This window comes from Fukomys damarensis, unplaced genomic scaffold, assembly GCF_012274545.1.
Source record: "Fukomys damarensis isolate Sample0158 unplaced genomic scaffold, DMR_v1.0_HiC HiC_scaffold_3, whole genome shotgun sequence".
Taxonomy (NCBI): Eukaryota; Metazoa; Chordata; class Mammalia; order Rodentia; family Bathyergidae; genus Fukomys; species Fukomys damarensis.
The window spans coordinates 46,532,565-46,552,361 of NW_022900915.1; the positions used below are offsets into that span (position 1 = coordinate 46,532,565).

Sequence of the window (19,797 nt, forward strand, 5' to 3'; positions counted from 1 at the left end):
TCAATATGTGAAACATTTGATGTAAATAGTATGTAAGGAAATTAAATATTAATTTTAAAATGCCAAGTATTTCAAGTATTTCTTATAATGTGCTAATGTTACATTTATCATATAGTATATTATATTATTGTAAATTTGCTTCACAGGAAAACCCACAGAGATGCATCCTAGCCACACAGGGTGAAGAAGGAATATTTACCCACAGGGTCCCACCAGACTGTGAGATGCAGGACCCTGGAGAGTCTGAGAGGAACAACGGGATCCCCAGGAAGGACCTGCAGCACCCAGGAAGCACTGAGCACCCGCGGGCTACTCCCTCCCCTGGCACAGGCTCAGCATGCTGCCTGAGCAGCCCCTGAGGTCCAGGTCTCCCAGGCCTTTCCCAGGAGCTCCTGGTCCTCTAAGCACTAGGTCAGGAGAGCAGCACTCAAGCTCTGGGGTCAATACAGAGCTGGATCTGAGGTAGGTGAGGGCTGTGGATGCTCTGGGAGGCTTGAGGAGCTCTGCTCCAGGGGCCTGGCCAGGCGGGCCGCCTCTGACCTGAGAGAGGAGAGGAGAGAGCTGGGACTCTAGGTGCATCTGTGTGCAGCTCCTGGGGAGTCCATACTCTGCAGAAGGCACTTAAACTAAGAAAATTCCGGAGTAGCAGGGATTACAAGTAGACTTTTTTTTTAAAACAAGACAGCATTTTAATCTGAATTAGTTGTGGATGACACGATGTGGATGGCATCTTTGCTTTCTTCAGAGGTACTCTAGGTTGGGGAAGTGGGTGTGTGGATGAACACAACTGACTAGGCTGATAACTGGAGGACCCGGGGTTGAGTTCATAGTGAGACAGATAAACCCAGAGAATGGCTGATGTTATCTATAAATTATCTTTCTTGATATATAAATACAGCAAGGCTGAATGAGTTCATAGTGAGATAGATAGACCCAGAGAATGGCTGATGTTATCTATAAATTATCTTTCTTGATATATAAATACAGCAAGGCTGTGGTATTCATTCACTTCTCCTCCCTTCTTGAAATTATGCCTGCTTTAAATAACACTATACGTACGATATAAATTAAAATTATACATGAACTCAAATTATTTAAATTGTGAGATTTCCCTGAGTATTAAACGCACTAGATATTTATCGGAGAATCCATGCTTCCCATGAAATGGTCTTCATTAAATGTAGGAAGAACAGGGGCATCAGGTCCAGACCTGTGCTCACCTCCTGGGCAGGGAAACTGTGGGGACAATTTGAACCTTTCTGAGTCTGACCCTGGTGAGGTGCATGAGGATCCCTGGAAGTAGGAATATTTCCTGCAGGCCCAGGAGGTCCTGGAGCAGATGTGGATCCCTTGACAGACCCCGTTGGCCATGCTGATCGCTGTCTGCAGTGGAAAGGATCCCAATGTGACCCCCTGTCCCATACCTAACTCCACACCTAGTCTAACTTAGCGAATATGTGCAGGAGTCTGTGTGGGAAAGGAGCAGTTCAGAGATGAAGTGGATGTGGAGATTCAGGCACAGGTGCTGCCCTTTCCTAGTGGGAAGAGCTTTTGCACTGACTGCTGAACAGGGCCTGGTGTGCAGTGGGTGCAGGATGGGACAGGGACACAGGGACATGTGGAACCACCCAGCCTGACACAGGTCTGCAGAACGAGGCCCTGTGCTTTGCTCCTCTTCTCTCAGGAAACCTGGCTCAGGCTTATTTCCTCCTGCAGTGATGTCGATAAGGTCTTGTGGGCTTGCTGTTTATTTATGGCTTAGAAGGACACAGTAACTGTGTCCTCACTGTGCTCTCCAAATCCCTTCAAACCTGAAAAATGTTCTCTGTCTTATTTCTGTGTCTTTCTATGTGGCTGAAAACAGAAACTGTTCATCCATGCGGACAGACTATCATGATATATAATAAAACCATCCAAGGAATGGCATGATTATCTCTTTTTCATTAGAAACTGGTATAAAACCACTTGAAGGACAGAGGCCTCTTATGAAGGACTCAGTTCCAGGACACTGAAGAATGTTGCTTGATTGTCCTAAACTGGACATTTTTGGGGTCACTTGGCTTCAGTTTCATGAGACTGTAAACTCACACACCTGCATTTGACTTCATTGTCATAGGTGGACGTGCAGACACAGCATGGTCAGATGTTCACGGCCCAGGCACCTGTGCTTGGAGCCAGTGCCTTCCCTGTCCTGGGAGAGCTGATCTGCCCCAGAGTTGTAAGATTTCTGCTTGTTGGGGATTAGGAATCTTCCCTCTGCAATGCTCTAGGTCATTAGGACCATTTGCCCAGCAGGAAAACAGAGGAAGTCAGCTGCAAGGAAAACCCAGCAGAAAATTCTCTTGGGTTTTTTGTTTCTTGTTTTTTTATGATTGTATTCCTTCAAAAGTTTCTCTTTCAATTCCTCATTGAATTTCTATTGGATTGAACTAAAATTTATTAAGTAAATTTTAAAAATTCATAAAAACAATATGCCTCAAACAGAAAGTAAACACATCACTCAGGATCATTAACATGAATTGAAAATGTGGATCTAAAACTGACATAGTTCCATTTACTGAAATATGTGCACCTTTCATGGAAGATTTCTTCTTGAGGACAAATGATTTTGTAAGGGAACAAACAGAGTTTGAATAAAGGCACAAGAGAAATATGTTGTTTTGATAAATTCACAGATTTATTACATTTTGTTAAAATATCTTTGCCATCTTCAGGTGAATGTGTGAGGCATCAAATAGAAGTAAGTTTTCAAAAATTGATTTTTATTAAACAGCTATAACAATTGAATACGTCAACCCTGGCAAAGTAATGAATTGAAATAATGTCTTATTTATTTGTACTGCATCATTGCAGACAATCACAGGAAAATCGAAATGAATGCCAGATGGAAAATCACAATCAGACTTCCACTGACTTCATCCTCCTGGGCCTGTTCCCCCCATCCAGCCTTGGCCTGTTCCTCTTCACTCTCACCATCCCCATCTTCCTGATGGCCCTGACTGGCAACCTGTGCATGGTCCTGCTCATCCTCCTGGACGCCCAGCTCCACACACCCATGTACTTCCTGCTCAGTCAGCTCTCCCTCATAGACCTCATTTACATCTGCACGACGGTGCCCAAGATGGCTTCCGGTTTCCTGTTTGGAAACAAGTCTATTTCCTTCATTGGGTGTGGGGTTCAATGTTTCTTCTTTGTGACCTTAGCTGGTTCAGAAGGACCTATCCTGATGTCTATGGCCTATGACCGTTATGTGGCTATTTGCTTCCCTCTGCACTACCCCATCATCATGAACAGAAGAGTGTGTGTGCTGATGATCCTGGGATCCTGGGCCATGGGTGCTATCAACTCCTGTGCTCACACATTCTATGTCCTCCACATCCCTTACTGCAGGTCCAGGGCCATCGATCATTTCTACTGTGATATCCCAGCCATGCTGACTCTGGCCTGTGGGGACAACAGGGTCTATGAGTACACTTTGTTTCTCAGCAGTGTCCTCTTTCTCCTGTTTCCTTTCTTGGTCATCCTGGCTTCCTATGGGAAAGTGCTCCTTGCTGTCTACCGCATGCGCTCACGGGAAGGCAGGAAGAAGGCCTATTCCACCTGCAGCACCCACCTCACCGTGGTGACTTTCTTCTATGTACCTTTTGTTTTCACTTATCTCCGCCCCAAATCCCTCCGTTCTCCAGCAGTGGACAAGTTGGTGGCCATCTTCTACACCATCCTCACCCCAGTGCTCAACCCTGTGATCTACAGCCTGAGGAACAAGGAGGTGCTGGGGGCCCTGAGGAGAGTGGCTGGGAGGTTCCGTCCGACCACAGTGTAGGTAAATTTCTGATTCAGTGTATTGAGCAGTGAATAGTGAGTAGAACAATGCTTAATGCTGAGGCCTTAGAAACTAGAAATAAGGTTTAAGATTTTTAAGTTTTGAGACACGAAATGATAAAATCATTTCTCGTGTATCCAATTTCACTCACTTTGTCTCAGTTTTCCAATAAAAATATAGAGTCTGCAGTTTTTGTCCCCTATTTTACTATTATATAGATATTGAAATGGAAAATGTGGGAAACTTTGCAGTTCTTTTGAATATATTGTGTGATCGTAACCTTTGCTTAATATTTAATTTATTGAAATTATACTAAAACGCACATCCTGCAAACTCCCCTCACACGACTCACTCTCCTAGGAACACACTTGTCCCATTTTCCTTGCTTCTTTCTTACGCTGACCTCTCCAAAAGTGACTGAAATCCTGTTACTGAATTTCTCGTGTGTAGTAGGCATACAGGAAAGTTTTCTTAGTTCACATCCTCACCTACACCTGCCAATCACTCCTGCACATCCGGAACACACACTGGCACAGGGTGATGACACAGAGACCCAAACTCTCTCTACCTCACCATCACTTCTGCCTCCTGTCTTCTGCTGACCTACAGGGTCTCTGTTCTCAACACAGCACAACTCTAAATACTGATTAACATTACCATTCAAGATTCCCACCTAAATGCACTACATTGGAAGAAAATGGAATACAACACATGAAAAAAAAAATAGGACGTTATCTGTCAACTCCAACCAGTGAGCTAAATACCCCGCCCAAACATATCTTTTTTTTTTTTTTTTTTTTTTTTTTTTTTTTTTTTTTTTTCATACCGGGGATCTACCTTGGGTCCTTGTGCTTGCAAGGCAAGCCACTAAACCGCTGAGCTACATCCCCGGCCCCTGGCCCCTGTCAACTCTTGATTCTTCAGTGAAATATAACCTAACACAGAGGTACCCATTCATAAATCACAGAAATCCATTTGCATCCTATTCACTCTAAAGAAATGGTTTGTCTTTCTTTCACAGGTCCTCCACATTGTTACTCATACAAGGTGTCACTGCTTCTCCAAGGGTAGCCCTTAGTTCCTGGGCTCAGGAATTCCTCCTGCCTCAGACTCCTGACAGTCTAAACCATGGCCTGTGCCACTGCAGTACAGAAATGTTTGTCACCTGAATCTTGCTCTTTGGGACCCAGAATGAGCTTCCTTTAAACATCAGTGAGGGTGACTGTTCATCTACAGAGCTGTGAGCTGTAGTGAGGAATTCCTGTGCGCTAAAAGAAGACTTTCAGAGATGAGTGAGAGCAACACCTCTATTTTACTTAATTTGTGATTCCTGAATTCTTTCAGTTTGAGCCCAGTCCCCTCATCGTCCATGATCACTGCATGGTTACAGTGGGGAAGGTGAAGGTCCTGGCCCCTGCACAGTACCCTCAGGAGGACAGCGCCCCAGATCTCCAGGACACTGGGGCTCAGGGGACTCCCTGATCCTCCTGTGTCCTGTCCACCCCATTGTATATCACCCACACAAGCCTGCATTCCCAGGAGACACCCTGCCCTGGTCAGATTAACACCCCAGGTCTAACACACTCAGCTCCAACTGTGTCTCCTCCTCCCATCACGGGACAGGGCCCAGGGAGCCAGAGACACCACTGAGAAAGCCCAGGTCATGGAGTCCTCCTCAGGCCCTGGGTCCACCTCCAAGGTCTCTCACCTCCTCCTCCTCCTCAAAGTTCAGTCCCTGCAGGGCCTGGAGGGCCAGGTGGGCTCTGCTGTAACATCCATGGCCTTTTCCTGAGGGCAACAGAGAGGCTCTTCAACTTGCAAAGACAGGGCATTCAGGGTGTGGATTTTCACTTCAGAAGTTCTTTCTGTCTGGAATATGAACAATTCAAATATTGTTAAACTCTTACACAAAAAATTTAATGCAACACTTCATTTCTGAAGAGAACATGTAATTGATTTCTTAGAAGTTAGAAATTCATGAGCATAATAACGCTTCTATTTATAACAAAAATTAATCCCAGAATATTTTGTGAATAACCCCCTACAATGTCCATGGTTTTATCATGTTCATTATCTATTTTCAAGTGATGAAACTGTTCATAATTCAACGGACTTTTCAAAGGAAATAATTGGACAATGTAGAGTAGCATGTATATAAATTTCAAAGATTTTCTATTTCCATACTCTAATTTATGCAGGTAATTTTATTCACTTTCACTCACAATGAAAAACATAGGAAATGAAGACTATGTGTGGGCACATCACAGCCACACAGCCCCTGAGTTACAGTGTGGACAAAGAAGTCTCCATGACAGTCTAGAGCAGCACAGCATGGAAATGTCTGATGAGGCTGCCTGGTCCTCCCCAGGGCAGCCTGCGGAGATCTCACTGCCTGCAGCGCTCTAACCTCACACTGGCCTCAGGCCAGGCCATGTCCTCGGTGACTGGCCTTCCTGTCAGTCTCAGTGCACCTTCCCCAGGGACAGGGCAGTCCTTAGACTCAGCCCTAAGCTTCTTTACTAAGGGTTCTGGTTTCTTCCCAGTCTCCTGGAGGTCTCTGAAATGCCAGGTGGGGAGTGAAAGGCATTTGTCAGGAAAATACTCAAAAAGTCCACTGAGAAACATGACTTTGTGCACTTATGACTGTGGGCTCCTTGTCAACTGGACTCGGTCCTGAGGCTTTGGATAGCTGACCGCCGTGGGGGTGATCACTGATCTGAGGATACACCCGGTGAAGTTCCAGGTGGGAGGTGCTGCTAAGGCTAAGGGTTTACCTCAGGTGGGCACTGTTGGAGAGACCATGAGACTGTGTCTCCTTCTCACTTTCCTGGCTCTCAGTCTCCTGCCCGCTGTGGACTGAGCAGTTGCTTTCTCCTGGTCCTTGTGCTACACAGCTACTGTCGATACCAGCTAACCATGAAAGCAGGAGCTGAACTACACTGCTCTTCTAAGCTGTGGGTGTCAGGTATTTTGTCCAGTAGCTCAAAAGCACAGCAGCACAACAGGTAATCAAGTCAGGGAGTTTTCCAATGTGTGGAGGTAATAAGAGGTAGCAGTACCACCTATCTCTTTGGTTACTAACTAGGAGGAGAAATTCTGGAATATGCTTGTGATAACTTAGTTTCAGAAACAGAGTGGAAGTTGAATTTGAGCATAAGTTTCTGCATTTTTCGTACCACTGAGAACAGACATCGTGGTATGAGGTGCAGACAACAGAAACTGAGTTTGAATCCAGTGAGGAGCCTGTGCCCTGTGCCTTTGGACAGAGTGAAAGCCAGGAGAACACAGTGTACTACATATGCTGTCCGTGTGCTCAAGGACACAGAAAGGTAAATTCTACTCTAAACCCAAACTCATAGTAGAGGATGAATTTTGTCTTCTAACATTCTGTTTTGTTTTGCTTTTCGCTTGTGTTCTTTGATGTTTTTCTCGAGTGATAAGTGAATCTGAGCATTTGTCAACTTAACACTACATCCTACTTTTTGTTGTATATTCCTATGAATTCATTCTAATTCACTCAAGTACCTGGAAATTATAACGATCATTTCCATATGAAAATATGAAATAGTTCTTGCAGTTTAAAAAAAGTGAGACTGATTAAATGAAGAAATGCACAATTTTTATACCTGAACACACACTTTGGCAAAGATTCCAGGAACCATATGAACAGTAGCTGTGTGCATGTCTATTTAAATCCACTTCTTTCTTTATGCCTTTAATTTTGCAATACACTTAACTCTTATATCTGTGCAGATGACAACGTTTCAGCAAAATAATAGTAGTAATATCTACTTTAGTTACATGAAAATGCTTTATCTTTTTCCTCATTGAGTCTAATGGTAAATTTTAGGTATACAGTGCACTTACATTCATCATTGGGATCTTGTACCTTTACATGGCAGGTCTTGGTTAATGCTTTATTGAGATCTAAGCCCGCATACTTTACAAAACAACTTGAACTATTCACCATTGGAGAAGCACAGCTGTATTTATTCTCACACTGATGACTGCACCCACGGGATGATGGCGATCATGATGAAGTCGTTACACTCCCGGTTCCTGTGCAGCGCTGTCTCACACCAGGTCTCCACCGAGTGTGCACTCAGTGTCTCCTCACAGGCAGCTGTCTTCCTCCAGGTTGACTTCTGGAATACTCAGTGTGACATTCCCACCAGAGTCTACCTTTCTTAAATGTCAATGGAAAGATCTAGAACAAGTTTGAACTTAAACTTCAGGTGGTGACCTCATGCAGTGTAGGACAATGAGACCGATTTCATTCCAAAGAGCTCCATGCAGTGGGTTCTGCACATTGATGAGGTGTCTTCCTCCTACTACCTGCTTATGGATTAATGCTGCTGTGTCACTGGGGACCTTTGGGGAGGCATATAAGTCAGGGACACTCAGATGGACAAAATATCACCAGATTCTATGGGCTTCTTTATGTCCCCCCAATTGTTCATTATACCATGGAAGATATTGAAAATAAATATTATGTCATCGTGTAGTGAAGCCATTTCTTCCCAGGTGAGCAGAATAATCTCAGCCTCTGTGCAGTCTTTGCTGTTCAGTGCATCTACTGTGGAAATGCTCACAGAGAAGGGGACCTAGGTGAGCTCTCCACACACTGGCAGAACTCTCCTCTCCTCATTTGGCTCCTCTCTGGCACCTGAGAGTCCACAGAACCCCCCTCACAGAGTGGAGAATTCAAGTGTCCCGAGGTCACTGCAGAACATCTCCTAGAGGTGTGGACAGGCAGGAGCAGGTATGGCCAGGTGTGCGCAAGGACTGCGGTGGCTTTCCACAGAGATGACACCGAATCCTTGTCAGGAGGACCGACTTCCTTGTCAGGGTCAGAGCTCAGCCCTGCACCGGCGGCAGGGTCAGTGCATGGCCACTCGGGGGCGTTCGGGTACTTCAGGCAGTGAGAGAAGAGAGAACAGATGCAGATTGCTGAGGAAGCAGGCAGACTGCGTCATGAACCTGAGACATTTATCTGTTTATTAGTATTTAAATGTTTGACACTCGTTTTAGAGGCTTTTAAAAGTTGAATCTAGGATTTCTTAGAAAACGAACCGCAAATAAAATTTAGGAGAACTTTTGGTGAATTTAGCTTGCTCCACCTCTGAAAACGATCAGAATAGATGCATTGAAAGCAGCATTATGTGTAAATTCCTGTCTCTCAGAATCCTCTGTTGACAGGAAGCAGAGTGGGAGAGCCTGTGCTGCAGCGGAAACTGCACGGTGCAGACACTCGGGGGCGCCGCTCCGAGGTTCCCAGCTGTTTCTCTTGATTCCTCTCTGGGCACAGATGAGTCAAATGTCTGTGTTCGCTTATTCCTGCTCTGATAAGGCTGTTACATGGAGAAAATCTATATATTTTATTAATACTACATTCCTAAAAAATTCCATCAAGAGTATTTCATTTCAACTCTAAATAGAAGTGCAAGGAAAATAGGTTTCTGCAATTAAACGATGACTTCTATTGAGGAAAACAGAGTTCACTTTCATGCCTGGGCAACACATGGGGAATTTCAGGCACGATGCTGAATATGTCCCCAGAGTTATACCAGAGATCTGTTGTTTCTGTGCTTCCAAATCCTCCTGTAGGAATGCTGATTCACAGGGAGTAGGACATAAATTGAGATTGACACCTTCTTGAAAGCATTTTCTAGTTAAGATATTTAGAGTGTTGTGGGATCTTGCAGAGATCCAGCCTGAGAGGTGAGAAAAGGTACACAGAAGATGCCGAAGACAGTAACTGGAAAACAGTAAGACAATGTATTTCAGCTTAAAGAAAATGTGCACTTTTTCTCAATTTACCTTCTTTAGGAAATTTCTATTTCAATTCATTTTTCAACTTTCATTTCATTTTATTTTTGATTATTTTATTGTGGAGCCAATTTATGATTATTCTCTCAACATATTTCAGGAATAACTCGACCTGATATTCAAATGTTTAAACACATTTTTATTTATATATTTACACAAGCTTGTGTTCTTCAAATCATTTCTAACCAATATGCTTAACAATACACCTCATCACTAAGCTCCATACCTCCAGCCGTCCTCTCAGGCAGGACAGAATCCTGCCCCAACGCCGGCTGCTTCTCAGCCATGGACTCCTCCATCCTCAGGCTCCTGCTGCCTGCTCTTTCTCTGCTCTAGGTGTCAGCACCGCTGATGGCCTCAGTCCACAGTTTGAGGGGAATACTAGGAAAGTAAAGTAAGTGGAAATGTGGAATGGGCTTCGTATAAGTTCTACAAATTTATTTTACCTAGCAAAGACTACAAGAGCAGATGAATAGAAAAATGTTGTTTTATGTTATTGAAGCAAATGCTGGATACCTGAGGCTTCTTTCCCATCAGGAACAGCGTTTGAACTTTATGCACATGACATGATACAGAGCTGTGTTTTAGTATTTGTCATGGATTCTACATAACAACATAGTTGCTGATTGGAACCCCTGAGGCAAGGTGTCCAACGTCAGATCCCATGTGGCCTTGCATGTTTCTTCCGGCTCTGTGGGTAGGCATTACTGCCCTTCTCATGGACAGGGTGCCATGGACAGGACTGCTGTGGGATCAAGAGTCAGAAAGTGCATTGAGTTCATCACCTTAGTATATCTAATAACACAGTTTCCACTGGCTGAGGATTTAATTCTTACATAAATTCTCCAGAAGTGCATCAGTCTACTTGCATTTTGTTTCTAATGAATTTTAAAACCCTAATTTTTCTACTAATTATTTTCTTTGCCTGTCTGAACACATCAAACAATAATCCAATGTAGATCACTTTAACCTCGCTCAGCAAACAGCTCTACTTGCCTTCATCCATATTGGGAATCCACATACAGAATAAATTAAGGAAATTGGAGGGACAGAGCTCCTTACAATACGGTAAACACATTGAGGCCAAATGCACTGTTATTCGTTTCCTTGAGGCCTGTTCTGTTGAACTGAGGACTATCACCCTGTTCTGCATTTATTGGGACCACTCACCTGCAGAGCTCACCCTTTGCCCTGAGCTAAAACTGTACCCTTAACATCCCTGCTGCTCCCCACTCACCAGCCATGGGCACCCCCTTCCTCTCTGGGTCTTAGCCACTTTGTGCCTGCTGGGTACTGCATGGAACTGAGAATGCACAGTATTTGTCTGTGTTCCTGGCTTGTGTTGATTAAATCATTTCTCCTTAGCAGATATTGTGAATTAGGCTCCTATGAAAATCGCTATTAAAAGAACTCAGAATCAGTTGATCATGTTCAAATTTTGTCCAATTTTTGTGAAATTGGTGTACCACTTTCCATACTGTCCGAACTATTTGTATTACTCACAAAAATGCAGAAAGATTTCCAATTTCTCTACACATTCAGCAAAATATAAATTGTTTTATTTGGTTCATTAATGAAAGCTTTCCTACTGAATGCACACTGTGTTTCATTATGATTGTGATTTTCATTTCCTGAATGATAACAGGTGTGTTGCTGGTAGAGCTATGAGAATAGCTCCCTTCCAAACAATGACAGGTACTGAGCATCTTTCAATGGGCCCCAATCCCATGGGGATGTGCTCACACAGAAATTCAGAGCACTGTAAAACTTCTGTGGAGGACAGAATTCAGAGAAAAATATCATGCTCAACACTGAAACTAAAAAGTATGAATCAGTACAACTTTATACATGAGGTGCATGGCAATTACCATAAATAGTAGATTTATGTAGAAAGAAATCCTATGGTGATTCCATGCATAAAGGCAGTTTTATATGGGAGAATTGGCTAAACTCTATCAAAGAAGGACCAGCATTTTCTTAAAATAAGTGTTTATGGAGTAAGATTATAGATTTAAATCTGAAAGACTGTTAAAGAATAAACCATTCGTGGGGTATTAACATTTATCAATAATGTAAAGCAAAATTGAAGTACTCTTTTAAGATTTTCTAGCATAAATATTGAACATAAATGAGATTTGGATGTGGTACGAAACCGAATGAAGCAGTGAACCATTTCATATCTTGAGGACTCATAATGCAAATAGGGTGCTGTAACTTGTGAGGTATCTTATGAAACTTTTAGGTAATAAATGGAGGTTTCATAAAATAGGAATATTTTCATTTATACTTTTTCAAAATTGATTCTTTATCGAAGATATAGAAGTTATGCATAAGTCATTTGCTAGTTACACTAGGACATTTAGAGTGGCTAATGATCAATAGATATTCATTCTCACATTTCAAAATGTTTGCAAATCAGGAGTAAATCGTGAAGGAATTGTACTATGGAATTTGTCAAATTTGATAATGATCTACACCTATTCACTAATATGTCTGTGTTTAGCGTGAACCATACTGATTCTCCATGGCAAATTACAATCAGACGTCCACTGACTTCATCCTCCTGGGCCTGTTTCCCCCATCCAGCCTTGGCCTTTTCCTCTTCTCTCTCACCATCCCCACCTTCCTGATGGCCCTGACTGGCAATCTGTGCATGGTCCTGCTCATCCTTCTAGACACCGAGCTCCACAAGCCCATGTACTTCCTGCTCAGTCAGCTCTCCCTCATGGACCTCATTTACGTCTGCACCACGGTGCCCAAGATGGCTTCCGGTTTCCTGTTTGGGAACAAGTCCATCTCCTTCTTTGGGTGTGGGGTGCAGATTTTCTTTTTCCTAACTTTAGCAGGTTCAGAAGGACTGCTCCTGATGTCAATGTCCTATGACCGCTATGTGGCTATTTGCTTCCCTCTGCACTACCCCATCCGCATGAACAGAAGAGTGTGTGTGCTGATGATCCTGGGATCCTGGGCCATGGGTGTTGTCAACTCCTGTGTTCACACAGTCTATGTCCTCCACATCCCTTATTGCAGGTCCAGAACCATCAATCATTTCTTCTGTGATATCACAGCCATGGTTACTCTGGCCTGTGTGGACACCTGGGTATATGAGTATTCTGTGTTCTTTAGCACCATCAGCTTTCTCCTGATCCCTTTCATGGTCATCCTGGGTTCCTATGGGAAAGTGCTCCTTGCTGTCTACCACATGCGCTCACAGGAAGGCAGGAAGAAGGCCTATGCCACCTGTAGCACCCACCTTACTGTGGTAACTTTCTACATTGCACCCTTTGCTTACACTTATCTCCGCCCAAAGTCCTTCCGCTCCCCCACAGAAGACAAGATCTTGGCCGTCTTCTACACCATCCTCACCCCAGTGCTCAACCCTGTGATCTACAGCCTGAGAAACAAGGAGGTGCTGGGGGCCCTGTGGAGAGTGGCTCAGAGAATCTGCTCTCAGAAAACGTAGGCAAAATTTTGCCCTGACAGTTTCATCTTTGTGTAAGCACTAGAACTATATTCAATGCCTATGTCTCACAAAGTGTCATGAATCTGTAAGTTTTACAACTTTTAATATTAGGTACAACAGTTTTATATTTTGAGTCATTATTTTTATTTTTATATATTGAGTGACCTCTGACAATTTAATTAGCCTATATCTTTCGTGATTGTGAAGTGAACATTTTGCAAACATGGAGAAATGAAAAGGGAATATGCAGGAAACTTTTTAGACTTAAGAGCATGAGGTATAGTCAATAACTTTGTTGAATGTTTACATTTAAAAAATCTTGCAGTAAAAGACTTCCTTAATCCTCCTCAAAATCTCCTGTTTACACAGGATTTTGCTGTTTTCTGAAGCAGTTCTGAAAGTCTTCTTTTCATCATTGGTTGGGCTGCCATGGCTCCCTTTATGTCTTGCATGGATTCAAAATATTTTTAGATTCTTGGTTATTTACTTATGGGAGAAGGCCCAAGTGTGCATAGTACCAAATCTGGATGAAAAGCCCACTGTCACGTTTATGAGCCCGACTTTCCATTGCAAAGTCCTGGGTGGAAGAATTCACTATAATTTTTGTCATCGTTTCCAAAGACCCTCCCCTAGAGGACTTCCACTCGAGGGCATAAACAATCTGATAGTTGTACACTAACTGCATCACATGAACTTTCACTGCCATAAACACAGTCTGTCTAAAGGTCTTCCATTTGGTCCTCTTTTAACATTTTTAATTCACAATTTCTGTCACTGACTTCCTTCAGGAGATCATTCTCTCTTTCATATTTCTCTTATTACAATGGAAATCAGTTAGAGTTACGAATCTGATATTGTCAGCTAGAGGGGTTGAAACCTGAAAAGTAGGTTCATGGCACTTCAGCAGAAAATAGAATGCTACGAAATGCCTGGGGACATCACCGGGAAGGAGGGGAATGCAGTCTGGACACTGACCATTGGACGGTTTCCAGGGCGTACCAACGGAAGGCTGAAGGCTCTGCTCTTCCTGGATTGGGTCGTGTGGGGCCCAGGACCGCGAGGCAAGTCCTCGGACAGGTAATCACTGCTCGGCGCTGGCAACAAGCTGCCCCCTCCGGAGTGCGGCAGACCACACCAGCTCGGGACCCACTAGGCCAGCAGGGCCCCAAGCAGGCTCAGGACCTTCAGGCACAGGTGCTGCAGCCATGGGGTCCCGTTATGTTCATGTGGATCAGTACGAAAGAGATACAAGAGTGTTAGGAGTTTGGTGAAGGTGTGAAAGTGAGGGAAAAAGTCCCAGAACATGGACAAAGTGAACTGATGGGCTCTCTGTTCCCCAGTTGGGTAAAACATAATCTTAAATCCATGTTTCAAAGACACTGGGAACTGAAACCTGCCTGGGCAGAGAGGAGCAGAACCTCTGAGGTCAGGAGAAAGTGGGAGCCAGGGGCAGCCCTGTGTCATGGGCCCGGGCAGCTTGGCCTGGGCCTCACAGCTCTATAGGAGTGTGCCGTGCGAAGGCTTTGGCCTCAAGCTCCGCAGCCTCTCAGCTGCCCCAGGGCTCTCAGAGGCCCAGAACAGACCCAGAGCTCAGGTGCTCTGGACACAGTCTCCTTGCTGCACATCCTGGATAAACTGAGGCAGGACTTGCCGAAGTTCTGGCCCTGCAGGTGGTCTGAAGAGATGGCAAAGTCCTGGAGATGTACCTCGGCTGGAGCGTGCTCACCTAACACAGCCCAGGCTTTGAGTTCCGTGCTCAGCAGGGTGAAAAGAAAAACAAAGTCCTCGTGACATCACTCGTACTTGTGAGATAAAATGGATTGCACCACAGGAGATGTAGGCGGTGGCTACCAGGTTTCAGGACTGGGCAGAAGTGGGGAGACGTAGGCCGGATCCCACAGCCGTTCATCACAGAGGCGAGGAAGCAGAGAGACCTCGTCCACCTCTTAGGGTAAAAATGAGCACTGCTGTAACGCATGCCACATTTTAGAGAACGTAAATTTCAGTTGCTCCGATTGTGACCCAGGAAGAGGAGTATGGAAGATGCTGTTCCGTGGGTCTGCTTAGAGCAATGATCAGTTCCCTGCATGTAAGCATCGGAATTGTACAGGTCACACAAAAATAAAGGAGAAATAAATAAACCGATGCCAGGCTGAAGTCGCGTCTGCAGTTTTCTCCCTAAAACACCGCGGTGCTATCACATCCGTAATGGGGCTGCGCCTGCCCGAGCGGACCCCACGCCGCATCCGTGGTTCCCTCGCTCTGCCCCGCCCTTGCTGTGATCTGTACACTAAACGTAAGGAGCTCCCCGAGGAGCTGTCAGGACCACGAGTGTGAAACCGCCCACACTCAAGCCCCGAGATGGCAAAGCTTTGAGAGACGGAGCACCCAAACTGCAGCCCAAAACCCACTCATTTATGACAAAGTGCCCACACTGCAATTAAACCTCAATAGTCAAGTTTTAGTTTAGAAAAAAGCAACTCATACATTAAAAGAAAAACAAAATAGCATGCACGCCACAGGCTCACCACCACAATGAACAGATGAATGGAGGAAAAAATGGTGTATTATACCGAGTGGAATACTACTCTGCCATAAAGAGGAAGAAGCTTGAGTCATTTGTAAGAGAACGAAAACACCTTGAGTCTCTACTACTAGTGAAGTAAGTCAGACACACAAGCTTAAATATTGCATAGTCTCTCCCCTATGAGAAATCCAATGAAATGAACCAAACAGCAAAAGTAAAGATATTTTAAAAGAGTTAGGTCTTTTGTAAATGGAAATAAAATCAACAGATGGAAGTGGGCCGAGAAGGGAACATGAAAAGGATTATGAGTTGGTATATACATTGTATCAGCTTGCCACGAGCAAAGAAATCATGTAGTGCAAGCACGTACTAATAAAAATAAGGAAATTTATCAGCTTTTCAAGTGTAAAAATATTGAACAATCTGTCTCTTCATGAAAATTAATCAAGAATAAATATAATAGGAACATTTTAAAATACTTCAAAAGCAAATGGAGTGAAAGTATAACATTCTAAGACAAGGTATGATCAATGTGTTACCCAGAAACTGTGAGACTTTGGGAACATGTAAGTTATTGTACACAGTAAAAATTAAATTTGTGAATGCTCTGTGAATAATTCACTCACATGTCTGTAATAACACCATTTTATTTTCTATTTTGATAAGAGAAAAGTGTTTTATGTATGAATAAATTTTCCAATAGAAAGAAAACAATATAATCCTACACAGTACACATTTTGTGATCTGAATAGATCTAGTAGAGTTTTTCTAAAACAGAGTATGACTGTGCCATAAAGCATGAGAAGCTAGACACATGCATAGCTCAGTGGAGGCACACTGAGGCCATACTCTCAAGTGAGACAAACAGGACGCACGAGTAAATACTGAGCAGTTTCTCTGGTGTGAAAAACCAAAAGTGTAAATAAGGTTCAAATGGAATAATTGATAGCGTGAAATAGGGGAAAGGAAGTAAGGGATAGGGAAAAGACAAAAGTCATTCCACTTACACTTGTTCCTCCCGAGAAATTCAGTACCCACTGTGCTCTGTCCTCCCCTTGGTCTCAGACCAGGCCGTGTCCTCAGGGACGGGCCCTCCTGTTGGTCTCAGTGGACCTTCTCTAGGGTCAGGACAGTGCTGAGACTCAGTCTGCAGCCACAAGAGGAGGGACCCTGGCTGCTGCTCAGTCTCCCAAAGGCCTCTGAGATGCCAGGTGGGGTGAGATGTTTATGGGTACATTTGTCAGCACAGGACTCAAGGGGTCCACTAGGAAGCACGACTGCTCTGCTGTGACTGTGGCCTCATGGTGGACCTGCGAGCTCAGGAGATCTGGGAGAGGTGGGCAGGTCCGGGGTGACAGAGCAGAGTGGACTGACCCGCTGGTGTCCAGCTGAGTGCTGTGGAGGGAGGTCGGGGGCAGGTGGCACTGACCGAGCTTCTGTCTCCCGCTGCTGGTCTTTCTATCACTCAGCTTCCGGGGCACCTGGACCTGAGCCGCTCTGCTTCTCCTGCCTCTCCGCCATGCACTTCCTGACGTGAAGCCAGGGCCCAGCAAATGCAGCCGGGAGCCACACGGACCCTCTCTTCTTTGTGGTGTGGGTGTCGGGTGTGTTTTCCAGCAAGTGCAAAGCGGACCGGTGCCACAGGACATCAAGGAAGCAGGTGGTACGAAGTGGGAGGACTTGTGGTACGAATGCCAATTCTACTTGCACTGATTTCATGGAAGGTGAGTTTGCAGCCCAGCTCTTGTGCAGCAGAAATCCAAGGAAAGGAGGTGCACACCACAGAAGCTGCACCATCTAATCGTGAGCATCCTCTGCACAGTGAGAGTGGTGTCAGCAGGGAAGACCTCAGGGTCACATCATCTCAACACAGAACATAACCTGTCATGTTCCGGGTCAGAGGGTGAGGACAGCCAGTGCTGGGCCTGTCCCCAAGTCTCCTCCCAGACAGCACAGACTCCCGACTCAAAGCCTCTGCTTCTCTGCTGCCCGACTGCGCCCTCTGAGGCTTCCTGCCCGCTCTTCCTCTGGTGTAAATGTCGGTGCTGCTGATGTCTCCTAGGCAAACAAATTGAGGGGCAGAGGAGAAAATCAAAGTAAGTGGAGATGATCAGAGTGGAGCTGATATACAGATGCATGTTGGGTTTTCTGTGAAAGTGTCTCTTGCCCTACTGAAGCAAATGCTGGGTGTCGGAGGCTGCTCGGTCAGGGACAGTGTTCCACCACTGTGTGCACGACAGCACACGGTGCGCTACTGTAACGCTTGCCCACCAAGGTGGAGCAGCGGAGAGTCGCTGACCCGGCTCCTGAGGTGCGGCGTCGAATGGCAGCTCTGGTGGCCATTTGTTCTTCACTCCCGTGCTCCTGTTCCAACCTGACTGTGTCACAGGCAGGCTGCCACGGACGGCACTGTGCCAGCCAGACACAGGAGTGGCTGTAGTGTCCAGGGTGCTAGTAACCTCTAAGATCCTCCTTTCTACAGCGGAGATGGACTTTGCTATGTAAATTAAAATGACTGCATCCGTCTACTCTGATATGGACTCTCATCCAATTTATGAAAATAAAATGTTCTAATACTTTTTTTTTGCAAGTTTCCACTTACTCAACAACAGTGGAAGATGAACTGTTCCAACATGCCTCGGGATACTACTTTATCACATTAAAATACATGGGGAATCTACATTTAGAATGACTTTGTGTATTATAAGAGAGAGTTAGTTTTCATATTTGGGTTAAGATACTGAGGAAAACTTTGCTACTTATTTATGTCCATGTGCACAGTTCCGCAGAACTAAGTACATGCGTACTGCGGTGCATACATTGCCCCCATACTTATCCAGAAATGTTCAATCTTGCTGAACTCCAAGTGCACAATCATTAAATCTCACATCTCCTCTCTGCTCACCCAGCCCCTGAAGACCCCCACGTCCCATCTGTCTCTAAGATTTTGACCACGGTGGGTAGGTCATGATGTGAATTCCGTCAACAACTGTCCTTTTGTGGTTGTCTTATTTCGCTCAGGACACTGTTATCAGTGTTTACCCCCTTACAGCATGCGTCAATATCCATTCCCTTTGAAGGCTGAACATCGCACTGTGTGCATCTGCCCCACTTTGTTCACCGGTTCATCGGTGGATCAGCACTTAAATTGTTTCTGCCGTGTGCACACTATGAACTTGCTCACTGAAAAGGGCTGTGAAAACCTCAGTAATACATATCCACACATGGAGAACTGCACCGCATTCAAATCTGATCCACGTTTTGAGTGGTCACTATACTACCTCCCACGGTGACAGTACTGTTTCCAGTTCTCACAAAAATGGACAAAGTTTTCCAATTTCTTATCCCTTTGTCAAGAAATACTTTCTGCCTCTTTGGCTCCTTAATGAAGACTTTCTGCTGAATTTGCAGTGGTGTCTCCTTGTAACTTTGCCTTGAATTTCCCAAATGATTCACACTGCACATCTTTCAGGGTACCTGTCACCCATTTGGATGTGGAGGGAGGAGTTAAAGAGGAAGGAAGACGGGCAGCACTGTAGATAAGAAGTGTCCCTCACTACCACTCATGCAGAGGTGCGTGATCAGATCATGGATACTTTTTTCTGAACCAGAGAGACTTATACTGCTGTCTGACCTAAATCAACTTGGACAGGGAGTCTCAGGGCACAGACTACCAAAACTAACATGTATTTCCTTAAAATGAGAGATTTTTGTGAAATATTAGGAATAAGTCTGGAAAATAAGTTTTAGAATAAAAGCATACGTAAGCATATTAAACTTTTGTCACAATATAGAGAAGAATGAAGTGTGTGCTTTTACAATTATTTTAAAGAATATATTTTCAACATAAATGAGAATATGATCTTGTATAAGACATTATATGGTGGTACATATGCACACCACTTGAAGTTTTGCTGAAATACAACAGTTCTCTGAATTTTCAGGTTTTTCATAAAATTCTGACATCATATACAGTTCTTTCATAAAATAGCATTAGATAAAAATATTTACTTTTCCAAAACAGATCCTTCATTTCACATTAAAATTAATGAAAAAATAGCAAGCTAATTGTAGGATGGAATTTGTTAAAGTCAGTAATGATTTATACACGTTTACTGTTGTGTCTCTGTTTAGCGTGAACCATACTGATTCTCC

General features: G+C 44.2%; 2 protein-coding genes across 2 annotated transcripts; both read left to right on the plus strand.

The window, feature by feature from the left end:
- The first annotated feature begins 2,884 nt into the window (after positions 1-2,884).
- On the plus strand, positions 2,885-3,823 carry LOC104858228 (olfactory receptor 2L3). Its single transcript, XM_010618316.1, has one exon. The coding sequence runs from the start codon at positions 2,885-2,887 to the stop codon at positions 3,821-3,823; it is 939 nt and encodes a 312-aa protein (XP_010616618.1).
- An 8,353-nt stretch (positions 3,824-12,176) lies between these two features.
- Positions 12,177-13,115, plus strand: LOC104858229 (olfactory receptor 2L3). Its single transcript, XM_010618317.1, has one exon. It carries the CDS (start codon positions 12,177-12,179, stop codon positions 13,113-13,115), a length of 939 nt encoding a protein of 312 aa, XP_010616619.1.
- The last annotated feature ends 6,682 nt before the right edge of the window (positions 13,116-19,797 follow it).

Coding starts and splice junctions, on each gene's coding strand:
- LOC104858228 (XM_010618316.1), top strand. CDS start 2,885: ATGGAAAATCACAATCAGACTTCCACTGACTTCATCCTCCTGGGCCTG.
- LOC104858229 (XM_010618317.1), top strand. CDS start 12,177: ATGGCAAATTACAATCAGACGTCCACTGACTTCATCCTCCTGGGCCTG.